Consider the following 13,399-nt stretch of genomic DNA (forward strand, 5'->3'; position numbering starts at 1 on the left):
TAATAATGATAATGCATCACTTGACGTTATCCTAAAATGTGAATTGCAAAAAAATTGATTAATAGGAGGGAAACTTAATTCCAGTAATTCATATTCCAAAAATTTCAAGCAGTTCTTCAATCCTCATGTTTTATTTTTACTAAATTAAGAGCATGTTTTTCACACAGCGATGCGTAACCCATATCTAAGGAATTTTCGATTCACCAGTAAAATGTCTAACAATGTCAATTATTTCGAAAGGTCCTTATTAAAGACTTTCACACTTGAGCCAAAGGAAGGAAATCGTTTGGCTTATCCTGTTTTGGTCATCAACTGCTTAACGGAGGATTCTTGTAGTTTTGTGTGAAGATTAAGTTGTCTTGTCTTACATGTAGTGGTAATTCAAACAACATTTAGTTCTACGTAAAAACGTTTTATTAGCAGTGGCACGAATGCTGCCCAGTACTACAGTCTGCAATACATCTGGAAGAACTACAAGCCAGTATGTAATATATGCATGTTATGTGAGCTGGCTAGACAGATCAAAGATATAAAATTCTGTACAATATGATACAGTTATCTGCATCTCATCATGAGAAAAAAGAAAGTAGAACTCAGTGCTACTGTTATCTTTGGGTTAAAATATAAATGTTCATCTGCCATATGGAGCAAATGAACAAATAGTTTATGCGAAATACAGAAGAGATAAAAGCACCATAATGGATTATTTGACTCAGGTGGTGTTTCACGATATCTTTTGTCAAAAAAAGCACTGCATAATTAAGATACTAATAAAAAATATGCAACGACCATCATTGACATTTTAAGACGTAAATATCAACATACCCGAATATCCACGGGTATTTTCCTAAATTAATCATTTCAAAATATTCATGTATTTGCACAATCTTCCAATTCCCATTCTAAGAATACTAATAAAGACTGACATTTCTGCAGAGAAACCCTCTTCTTGGCAGCAGGATAGAGCTTTTGAGAATTTGTATGATAAATTAATGAAGAATATTTTAGTTAATGAAGTCATGGAATTCAAGACAAAAAAAGAAAGACAAAAATACCTATAATATATATTGTGTATATACATACATACATATATATATATATATATATATATATATATATATATATATATATATATATATATATATCAAATATATATATGTATGTATGTATAAACTGCATATACGAATAGAGGGATCCTGTTTACCATACAAATCATAGAATAAAAGTGTTATAGTATCTTAGCTCTACTTACTACAGACAAGCCAGAGGTTTAGTCTGCAATAATTCACTCAATATTTCATCTTAACCAATATGACCTGAACTACAGATGGCAGTGCAGCAGAAGCTAGCTTCTTAGAACTACCAAAAGCTTTTTCTTAAAGCATAATGGCATGAAAGTATCAAAATCAAGTTTCATTTACTTCAAAGTTTACTTATTTACTTATCTTATACATGGTTATTGATGATAAATGTTAGGCCAAAAAAGAACTTAATATCACCTGCTTTTTATACAAAACGTATTAGTAATGGAAAAATTAAAAGTTCAGACACTTATACTCAAAAATTTTCCTTTACGCCGAAAGTGATGGATCCCACGCAGACAACCGTTTGTCATGAATATTAATTATGAAAAGAAAGTGAATTATACAATTTGGGCGTTTAATAGAAATAACTTAGCAAAGCAAAGTATTTAGAGAATGACAGAGTATAAAAAAAATTGCAAATCGGCACTGTATGTAGAAATTTAGGTTACAATAACTGTTTGCAGTAACCAAACTCATTTTGATATCATATTACCTGCACTTTGAGCTGAAATAACACAGTGGATGAGAATATGCTGTTTTCGTGTATGACAATATGTAAACCGCATGGAACATGACAAATGGAAGTATGATGAATGACGAGTGAACATCATGATATTTGATGTAGAGATTTTCATGTTGATGTCTCGCTCCCTGTTACTTGTCCCCACTAATTCGCCGAGACCCGCACTGGCAGCAGAACTTCGCCATAAGGACCGGGTACTTGTGACCGCACTCGTGACAGAACCTCGGCATTCCCATGGACGACGACGCACTATCTGGCTTACCCATGCCAGCCGGGGACGCGGAGCTGGACGGGGACGACAGCGGGGGCAAGGAGGAATCCGACGACGACCCACTCGACACCCGCATCTGGGCATCGTTCTCGCTGAAAGGGGACATCGCAGGTTTAGTTGGTGGGGTGCGATGACTGGAGGGAGGCAGTTTATTATGCCTTATTGCGACGGTTAACTAACATTGTCATTGAAGATTAATTTATATAACATTTGGGGTTATTTGATAAACATTTTACTTGTGCATTTGTTTCAATAAAAAACAAAGATCATGAAGCTACAAATAAACCTATCATTGAAAAGAGGGCCAAACACTCAGAAAATGCAATGATCCAATAGTTAAGTTCAAATTTCCCTATTTCATATATCCAACAACCAAATACTAATAAAATCCGCAACGATTTTTCTGCAATACACACCCATCAAATGATTTCTTATCAGGGTCTGGACTGCAGTCATTGGAAGTACTATTTGCTCTATAAGTCTCAAATCCTGAAGACTTGCTTATGCTGTCACTATAAGAAGCTCGGCCAGAGTGCCCCGCCGAATCCAATGATGACAAGAGCCCCCTTGGATTGGCCGACGAACTCGTGGATGAGCCGCTCAAGTACCGATTGTATGTGCTACTGTGGGTCCCCAGGCCGCTGGAGGTGTCCGCACTCCAGCCTGAAGACGTCTCGCTGTTCCCTGTGTCTCTCCATCTGTCACGAGATCAACAATAAGACATGCTGGCCCATTCAAAGCGTCTGTATACAGCATCATGATGTCATAGAAGTTCGACGATCTTATGTTTATTATTCAAGGGGACCATCCTTGGACTAAAATTTTGTCTTGTACTACAAATAAAGTTTAATAGATACAAAAAATGTTAAGCTAATCTTAAAATGCAATAATATCTACCCTAAAAGGCAAGTAACTATATTTCAAATATAGCCGAATATATACAGTATAACTAATGGACAAGGACATGTGACTATAAAGCAGCATTCAGTGCATAGGAGTATAAATAACTACAGTACCTGCATTATGTGATACCCACATTAAGTGAAGGACTGATAACCACAAGACGCAAGACATACCTCTTGACCGCCGTCCTGGGGGATGAGTGGGTGGCGGGGGTGGGGGTGTCTCGGGTCGGGGAGGACCATCTGTCTACATCATGCGTGGATAACGATGTTGTGTTACTGCTGTCTCGAGATGGAGACCGATTATAACTACCAAGGCAAGACGAGCCCTCTACATCACGTGCAGCTGATGACCTTTGGTTGGAGTCTAACGCACTGGTCGTCCTTGTGGGACTACTTCGGGAAGGGGACGACCACCTATTATTACCAAGGGACTGTGTGTCTGGATCCGCGGTGTCCCTTGCCGGACTGAGAGACGACCATCTATGACTATTTGAGTGATTGTCTTGATTAATATTATCTCTTAATGGGCTACTGCGAGATGGCGAAGACAATCTATGATTATTAAGTGACTTACTATCCAGATTTGCGTCATCTCTCGAGGGACTGCTACGAGCAGGCGAAGACCATCTGTGACTACCATACGACTGACTATCCTGATGGTTACTGTCCCTAGCTGGCGAGGACCAACTACGCGTGTCTCGGGAGGGCGATTCCCGAGTGGATGATGACCAATTGTGACCGTCTTTCGTGGCAGATTTCTGCACGAGAGAAGACCACGAAGGGGATTCACGTGTCGGAGTGTCAGCTAAGGTTTCCCTGGGTGATGATGACCACGATGGTTTCCTGAACAATGAAGAAGTAAGCTCAAGTGATGTACGCTCCGGAGACGCATTGCTTGAATTCTCCCAAGACCATCTACCCTCATTAGCCCTCCTCGGAGAAGGTGAACCAATCCCTTTGGATAAATAATCTCGCCCAGACAATCCATTACTCACGGACGAATATCCGTTTCCTACACTTGAACTCAACAACCCATGTTCCGGAGATTTCTCCCTAGAAAGGCGACCCTCCTCGTCCTCGAAAAGACCAAGGCTAAACTCAAAGTCCGGCGACTCCCTCCCAGTGCCCTCCGTCCTGATCGAGTCCGCCATGGACACCCCCATCCCGAGCCCCATCGCCCCGAGGCCAGAGCTCTTCTTGGAGGGGGAGGGGGACGAGGCGGCGGGCCCCATCAGCGCTTGCATCTGCAGTTCTGCTGCCGAGAAGGGGTCATAGGGGGTTTCCTCGGGTCTGCCAAGGAAGGACCAACCTGTCAGCCACTGGAGATGTGGAGTGAATGCATGCAAATACCCCCGACACACCGAACGTCTACTGGTGCAAGGGCTCACCGCCTTCCCTCAATGTTTAGCATGCAATGATAAAATACCATATATATAAATTCGCTATGAAGAAGACCCAAAGCATCTATTGCATACACATAAATACTTCATCTGGTAAATATGTCTACTGTATGACAATTAAATACTGAAATTTATAACAGTTAAGAGCTATTGCAATTACTGTTCAAGAGCATGCAGATGTAAAAGCAAGAGCTGGATTAGTTCGACAGAGCATGCAAAGCTTGAAAGGAACAGAAAGATAACCCTTGCATGTATGGCATGGCAGGATAAGACCACATCTGCCTTCCCTAAACAATTTAAAGTTTACCTTTTTTGGCCTCCTGATTTCGGAGGTCCAAGCTTTCTTGGCTTCGTTGTGGTCTGCAACGGACTCTTTTCTGATTTGTTATTGCAAAAACTCTGAGAATCGACCAGCGATTTGAACATCGCGTAATCCCTCCTGGAAATGATAACCCCGGCGTTGAGGGCGTTGAGGGCGCTGCCGTTGACGGGCACGAGCGTGACGCCGCCCCGCACGAGCCCGTTCTCCTTCTTGGGGCTCCGCGACCTCGACAGAGGCTTCCTCTCGGGGTCGCTGCCGCCGCTCACGCTCACTGGCTTTCTGCCTCTGTCCGAGTCGTGAGGGGACTTTTCCTTGGACCTCGAGCGCCCTTTCCGCTCCTGGGAATCCGTTCTTCCTCTCTCGTTGGAGGGAATTCTTCTCCGGCCGTCCTGTTCCGCGCTATCGCCAAATTCCTCCCTCTTCCGACGAAAAATCTCCCGCACGCTCTCCGTGTTGGCGCTCTTGACGTTGCTCAGCCTGCCCATGCCCGAGAACGGCAAGCCCTCCTGGGGGTCTTCTGGCCTCTTGGCGTGGGCCTCATGCTCCCAGGAGTCCATCAGTTCCACTTCCTTATCTTCCCTTATTCTATATTCGCCATTTTCCCACTTTTCGTCCTCGAAGTGCACGGACCTTGGCCTTCCGAAAGACGTCTCTATGACGTCATCGTCCCCGCTGACCGACGTGGAAGATTTGAGGAAATTCTCTTCGGTGGGAATGTCGAAGTCTTCCTCGCTGTCGTAGTTGTATTTAAGCTCCTCTAAGATCTCGTTATCACTCTCAACCTCGCAACCGTTTTCGTTCACTTTCGGGTCGTTAATGAACACGTCCTGAATCACAAAGTCACCGTTCGTATCGCACTTTGTTTTGCGACTCTTTTCTCTGATCTTCATATCGTTCTTTCTGTTATTCTCGATCTCACTTTCGGTCGCTGTTCTCCGAGGCGCCACATCACTCTCTTCAGGAATGGCGGAACTTCTCGACGCTTCGACCTTCCTTTCGTGTCTATCTTTGTTATTCTGTTCTGTCCTATTTCCTTTTCTTTTTTTCTGATTACTAATTTCTTTCTCGTCTTTACTGCTTTCATCAAGAAAGGGAAAGCACAGGAAGTAAAAGAGAAGGTATTAGTTATTAGTTAAACTACAAGGTAAGTCTTAAGTGCTAGGAGGAAGTATTAACGAGATAAGTGATGCTTTGAAAATTATTGGGAAATGTTAGTAGTTTCAGTAATTAATAACGTAATTAGTATATGTAACAAGAAATTAGTGTAATTACAATCTTACAGGCGTCAGATACATCGTGCAACAGTGAAATAGTGCACAGAGTTAGACCGTAAAAAGCAACATAGGAATGATAAAAAAATACGTAAAACATATCTGTTGCATCGATCATCATCGAATACGAAAATCTATAATATCTTTCTTTCCTTATTATCAAATCATATAAATTTTTCTTGTCTATCGTCCATATCACATCTCGACATCTTCTTATCTATCATATGCATCATCTCTTTCGATATTTGACCTATCCTATATACTCCCCAACAAAATAAAACATTTACATACTTTTTATAATTATCCTCCCTTAAAAAGGAACAAGATGGCGGCGTCTCGTCTGCTTCGTCGCCCTCCGGTTCACCGCGTTTGGGATTGCCGCTGATACACACGCTGGCGAAAAGACAATTAAATCAAAGGTTGGATGGTTATTAGATTTTTTAAGCATATATATGAACACTTCGCTACATATAAATATTCCCTCTACATATAATTTTAGTCTCATTTTTAATCTCTCAGGCTCTCTTTCCTTTCCATTTCCATCTCTATCTGTATATCCATCTCCATCTCTAACTCTATATCCATCTCCATCTCTAGCTCTCCACCCATCTCCATCTCTATCTCTATATACATCTCAACATCTCTCTATATTCATCTTAATATCCATTTCCATCTTTTTATCCTTCCCCATCTCCATATCTATATACATCATCTCTTTCTCCTTCTCCATCTCCATATACATCTCTATCTCTTTCTCCCTCTCTCCTATTCGCCCCCATCCCTTTTCCCTCTCCCTCTCCCTCTCCCTCTCCCTCTCCCTCTCCCTCTCCCTCTCCCTTTCCCTCTCCCTCTCCCTCTCCCTCTCCCTCTCCCTCTCCCGCCCTGCTCTCACCTCGCCATCATATCGGAGGCGAGGTCGCGGTGTCGGGCCATGGTGCTGTTCCCGGCCGTGCGCCTCAAGGAAGACCTCAGCGAGCCCTGGCGGACGAGGGACGGGTTGCCGCCGGAGAAGGACGACCTGCCGACCTGCATTCGCGACAGGCCGTATCCGCCGCTGGACTGCCCGTAGCCCGACGATTGTCCGTAGCCTGACGATTGTCCGTAGCCTGACGATTGTCCGTAGCCCGACGACTGTCCGTAGCCCGAAGACTGTCCGTAGCCTGACGATTGTCCGTAGCCTGAGGACTGGCCGTAGCCGGAAGACTGGCCATAACCGGAGGACTGGCCGTAGCCCGAAGATTGGCCGTAGCGTGAGGACTGGCCGTAGCCCGAAGACTGGCCGTAGGAAGACCCATATCCTGAGCTGCACCCCGTCACTGCAATGTAGTAATCAATTAGTAATGAGGACCAACACATTACCGTTCGGAAGCACGAGTTTTCTGCTTAGATATATTCCGGACAGTATATCACGACACAATTCTTGGTACTTATTTTCTCACCTGATTCGTCTTCAGGTGGGGGAGCTTTTCAAAGAAATTTTTGAAGTAATTAGAACGACTCATTAGAACTATTGGATTCGTATTTTTTTAATGCCTAATATATGAAGAAATGCAACCATGCAATAAATCATATCTGCGCAAGCCATCGATCCAGGTTAGACTAACGAAACACAGGTATGTTAAAACAAAAAATACATTTCAACGGCAGAATAGAACATATTACGCTTTTTTTTATATCAATACAAAAAAAATGTGATTTCATATTTGTCATTAGCGTATACTAATACGAGGAAGGGATGACTAAATAATTTGTAATACCTATGTCCGGCAAAACCTGAAAATCAGTCACACTGCATCTCTGTTGTCTCTCTCTCTCTCTCTCTCTCTCTCTCTCTCTCTCTCTCTCTCTCTCTCTCTCTCTCTCTCTCTCTCTCTCTCTCTCTCTCTCTCTCTCTCTCTCTCTGTCTATCCCTCTGTCTATCCCTCTGTCTATCCCTCTGTCTATCCCTCTGTCTATCCCTCTGTCTATCCCTCTGTCTATCCCTCTGTCTATCCCTCTATCTCTACCCTTCTATCTATCTCTACCCTTCTATCTATCTCTACCCTTCTATCTATCTCTACCCTTCTATCTATCTCTACCCCTCTATCTATCTATCTCTACCCCTCTATCTATCTATCTCTACCCCTCTATCTATCTATCTCTACCCCTCTATCTATCTATCTCTACCCCTCTATCTATCTATCTCTACCCCTCTATCTATCTATCTCTACCCCTCTATCTATCTATCTCTACCCCTCTATCTATCTATCTCTACCCCTCTATCTATCTTTACCCTTCTATCTATCTCTCCCCTTCTATCTATCTCTACCCCTCTATCTATCTCTACCCCTCTATCTATCTCTACCCCTCTATCTATCTCTACCGCTCTATCTATCTCTACCCCTCTATCTATCTCTACCCTTCTATCTATCTCTACCCTTCTATCTATCTCTACCCTTCTATCTATCTCTACCCTTCTATCTATCTTTACCCTTCTATCTATCTCTACCCTTCTATCTATCTCTACCCCTCTATCTATCTCTACCCCTCTATCTATCTCTACCCCTCTATCTATCTCTACCCCTCTATCTATCTATCTCTACCCCTCTATCTATCTATCTCTACCCCTCTATCTATCTATCTCTACCCCTCTATCTATCTCTACCCCTCTATCTATCTCTACCCCTCTATCTATCTATCTCTACCCCTCTATCTATCTATCTCTACCCCTCTATCTATCTCTACCCCTCTATCTATCTCTACCCCTCTATCTATCTCTACCCCTCTATCTATCTCTACCCCTCTATCTATCTCTACCCCTCTATCTATCTCTACCCCTCTATCTATCTCTACCCCTCTATCTATCTCTACCCCTCTATCTATCTCTACCCCTCTATCTATCTCTACCCCTCTATCTATCTCTACCCCTCTATCTATCTCTACCCCTCTATCTATCTCTACCCTTCTATCTATCTCTACCCCTCTATCTATCTCTACCCCTCTATCTATCTCTACCCCTCTATCTATCTCTACCCCTCTATCTATCTCTACCCCTCTATCTATCTCTACCCCTCTATCTATCTCTACCCCTCTATCTATCTCTACCCCTCTATCTATCTCTACCCCTCTATCTATCTCTACCCCTCTATCTATCTCTACCCCTCACACTCACACTCACCCTCTCTCTCTCTCTCTCTATCTATCTCTCCCCCTTTCTCTCCCCCTTTCTCTCCCACCCTCTCCACCTCCCTCATCCTCACCCTCTCCCCCTCCCTCATCCTCACCCTCTCCCCCTCCCTCATCCTCACCCTCTCCCCCTCCCTCATCCTCACCCTCTCCCCCTCCTTCATCCTCACCCTCTCCCCCTCCCTCATCCTCACCCTCTCCCCCTCCCTCATCCTCACCCTCTCCCCCTCCCTGATCCTCACCCTCTCCCCCTCCCTCATCCTCACCCTCTCCCCCTCCCTCCTCCCCGCCCTCTCCCTCTCCCTCTCTCACCTGACTTAAGGAGAGCTGAAAACTGCTTGCCAGCGGAGCGTCCAAGAGACATGGATCCCGAGCGCCCCAAGGAGGACACGGAGGAGGTGGAGGTCCTGCGGGAGGAGTGGTGCATGGGCGGGGGGCTCATGTGTCGACCTGAAGGAGGTGGGCGCTTGTGAGGAGAAGTATAATATGGTCGGATACGGGTGCGTTATTCCTCATGCGGAAATATACGCAAATGGGTATCAAATTTACACACGTGGGTGCGTACATACATACTTAGGTACATATTTCTCACATAGGCATATATCCACGTGGGCACGTAAACACGTATGTACAAACACACATACACAAGGGAATATAAGAGCACACAAGGGCACATACACACACGTGGGTGCATACATACATATTTCTCACATTGGCCCATATCCACGTGGGCACATACACACGTATGCACAAACACAAGTACACAAGGGAATAAAAGCGCGCACAAGGGCACATACACACACGGACACCAAGTCACGCTCAAGCGGCCCCCAGCGACCACCCACCTGAAGGTATGGGCGGACTGGTATGTCGCCCCAGGGATCTCGTTGGACTCGTCTGCCGGCCGCTGAGGGGCGGACTCAGCTCTCTCATGCCCAGAGGCAAGGGCGTGGGCGTTGGGCCAGAGCTGGGAGGCGGGATGGACGATATAACATCGCTTTTCTTCGGTGCTCGCCATCCGTTCTGCCCAGGCTTCGGGGGCACGTACTGGAACGCAAGAAAACGTTGATTTACTTTGCTGGGGAAGTGTACGTGAAATTGGAGAAATTAGCTCTTCGTTAAATAATATCTATCTTATTATTAGATCAGCTCTTCGTTAAGTAATATCTATCTTACTATCAAATTACCTCTTCGTTAAATAATATATATCTTATTACTAAATTAGCTCTTCGTTAAATAATATCTAAATATCTGATATCGGACACTTAAATTTGTCTACTGATATATGAACAGATAAAGTAACCTATGTAGAGATAGGAGGAAAAATATGTAACTAAACATGAATTGGAAAATCCAGATATATATGTAGATAGTCGCAGAGAGACACCTAATAGGGTTAAGACAGAGACAGACAACCGCATTTTAAAAGAAAGAGGGAGAGGGGGAGGGAAAGGTGGCCAGACGATCAGCCACGCAAACAAAAAGAAAAGAGTAAAACAAAAAAGAAAGAAAAAAGTCAGAAAAAAAAGAACCCCGTGACGTGTGCGTGACGCCTCCTGTCATGCCTGCGATTTCTTCTAAGTCAGTCAAACTACATCTATCTCTCTCTCTCTCTCTCGCTCTTTCTCTCTCTCTCTCTCGCTCTATCTGTCTCTCTCTCTCTCGCTCTCTGTCTCTGTCTATCTCTCTCTCTCTCTCTTTCCAATCTCTTTCTCTCTCTCTCTCAGACGCAGGATATCGAGGGCCGTTTCTCGCCGCACCCTTTAACCTCCACGCCCGCCTTTGCATGCTGACCGCTTCCTCCTGAACCGCTGTTCCAAATCAGCGACATTTCCTCGTTCGATTTCTTTTCACCCGTTTGGTTCCGTGTGGTTAATAGTTCAACCCCTTCACCTACCATGAATATCAATCTATTATCTATTGGTATATAGCTATTTCGTTATATTTCAGTGTATTTGTAGTATTTCCTCATTGGTTTTCACTCATTTGTTTACCTTTCAGAAACGCAAAGATATAGACCCATGTCGTACAAACGTAATGAATGAAAATAACGTAAACATAACATCCTCTTCCGCCATCCGAATCCTCTGCCAGACGATCTAAATGACGGAGTGTGGAAAAAAGTCGCCCCACACATTTCGCTGCTTCTTCGTGCATCGTTATACAAGAGGGGAAAAGAGGGGAAAAGTTTTGTTCTCTGTTCGTCGCGGGTTATTTGAGGGATGCGGTGAGGAGAAGGGGAGTGAGGGAAGAGAAGAAGGGGAAGGAAGAAGAGAAGAGGGGGAGGGAGAAAGAGAAGAAGGGGAGTGAGGATAGGGAGGTGGGAGGAAGAGAAGAAATGGAGGGAGGAAGAGAAGAAGGGGAGGGAGGAAGAGAATAAGGGGAGAGAAGAAGAGAAGGGGAGGGAGGGAAAGGAAGAGACGAAGAGGAGAAAACATGAGCGAAGAGGAAGAAAGGAGTCGAAGGAGGGAAGACGAAAGGCGAAGAGGGAGAAAGCTTAAGCGAAGAGGAAGAGAAAAGAGACGAAGAAGGGAAGAGGAGAGACGAAAAGGGAAAAAGCGTGGACAAAGAGTGAGAAAGGAGAATCGAACAGCGAGAAAGTCGGAGCACAGAGAGAAAGAAGAGATCAAAGAGGGACTAAGGAAGAAGAGAGAAAACGAGAAGCTAAAGAGGGAGAGACGAAAGAGAGAAAGAAAGAAGCGGAAGGAGAAGGAGAAAAGAAAGAGAAAAAGAATGAGGAAAGAGGAAGGGGGACTATGACGGGAAGGGGAAATGGGGGGGGGGGGGCATCACGCAAGTAAGTTTGTTCCGGCGATTTCAGCATAGGCCTACCAGACAGCGAAGGCCTATAAACCAAGGAATAATGAATCCTTAAAGAATATCTGCAGTCACGAAACATTTTTTTTAATATTCTCATCGTTTCATAACTGCAAGAGAAGATGCAACATAAGAGACATTCTTTTTTCTTTTTTTATTTGTTCCTATCGTTTTATAATTACAAGAGACGCTGCAACATAACCGACAAAACTCTCTTTTTTGTTATGTATTCCTATCGTTTCATAACTGCAAGAAATGCTGCGACATAACCGACAAAACTTTTTTCTTTTTTGTTATGTGTTCCTATCGTTTCATAACTGCAACAGATATTGCAACATGAGACAAATCTTTTCTTCTTTTTTGTAATTTGTTCCTATCGCTTCATAACTGTTCTTTCATTCATAAATGCCAGATTTGCTTGCCAATTCACATCCTCCGGAGCCTAGTTTTATCCACCATTACATACAAAATCCATATCTTAAATGCCACTGCGTCGACCTGTAACTAAGCCTTGGCTATAAGACGACAAGTAACCGGTTTTGAATATAACAAATTTGCGAATACAAAGAATCTGCTAGAGAATAAGAAAGAATATGCAACATTAACATCGAACATGATGCGTGAACATATCTCAAAACATAAACCCCCTGTAAAAGAAAGAAAGAAAAGAAAGAAAAACGAAAAAGAAAAAGGAAAAAGGGAAAAAAGAAAATGGAAAAGGAAAAAAGAAAAAGAAAAAAAAACATACACACACATACATACATACAGATATATAAACCCCACGACCTCCTCCTCGAAAAGCCAAGTGACAGAAGCAACGCACACTTATCCTCCGCCGCGCTAAGAAGATCCTAATCTCCAAGAAGACAGAGCCGCGCGCCCTCTGCTGCAACACCCCCTCCCCCTTCCCCGTGGCCTAGAAAGCACCTAGGGGAATGGTTCTGGGGGGGGGGCGGCCAGGTGAGAAGATGCCGAGCGATAATCCGTGGGATCTAACGTAAATCATTTTCCTTTGCTATTTTTTTCTATTTTTATTTTTCATCTTTATTTATGTATTTGTTTAATTATTTATTCATTTTGTTTTTGTCTGATATGTTAAAGCAGGAAGAGACATTGGGAAACATATCAACGCAACCGCATATTGTATAAGTATAAGAACGTATGTACACGCAAGCAAGCGTGCAAGCATACACGCATGCACACAAAAACTTTCTGTGTCTCTGTCTGTCTGTCTGTCTGTCTGTCTGTCTGTCTCTCTTTCTCTTTCTCTCTCTCAGTATCAGTCTCTGTCTATCCCTCAGTGTCTGTCACTCACTCCCTCAGTCACTCACCCACACATTCAAACAGCAACCAACACAAATAACGAAATGCCTGTCACATGACCCAATCATAACCCGAGGGACATTTCTCCACTGGTTTCG

At 43.7% G+C, this 13,399-nt stretch overlaps 1 protein-coding gene across 9 annotated transcripts in view; it reads right to left on the reverse strand.

Moving 5' to 3' along the window:
* Positions 1 to 391: 391 nt before the first annotated feature.
* LOC113814335 (dentin sialophosphoprotein) overlaps positions 392 to 13,399 on the reverse strand; it is an 83,395-nt gene continuing 70,387 nt past the window's right edge. For 7 of the 9 annotated variants that reach the window (XM_070142556.1, XM_070142566.1, XM_070142591.1 and 4 more), the window contains 8 exons: positions 10,007 to 10,208; positions 9,474 to 9,611; positions 6,889 to 7,312; positions 6,288 to 6,389; positions 4,711 to 5,799; positions 3,175 to 4,293; positions 2,515 to 2,796; positions 392 to 2,190 (listed from right to left, as the gene is read on the reverse strand). In XM_070142556.1, coding sequence (XP_069998657.1) covers positions 1,959 to 2,190; positions 2,515 to 2,796; positions 3,175 to 4,293; positions 4,711 to 5,799; positions 6,288 to 6,389; positions 6,889 to 7,312; positions 9,474 to 9,611; positions 10,007 to 10,208 — 3,588 coding nt within the window. In that variant the 3' untranslated portion in view covers positions 392 to 1,958. The remainder of the gene's footprint in view (positions 2,191 to 2,514; positions 2,797 to 3,174; positions 4,294 to 4,710; positions 5,800 to 6,287; positions 6,390 to 6,888; positions 7,313 to 9,473; positions 9,612 to 10,006; positions 10,209 to 13,399) is intronic. The other 2 variants (XM_070142608.1, XM_070142600.1) reach the window with 2 other exon arrangements.

This window comes from Penaeus vannamei, chromosome 3 (genome assembly GCF_042767895.1).
Source record: "Penaeus vannamei isolate JL-2024 chromosome 3, ASM4276789v1, whole genome shotgun sequence".
NCBI lineage: Eukaryota > Metazoa > Arthropoda > Malacostraca > Decapoda > Penaeidae > Penaeus > Penaeus vannamei.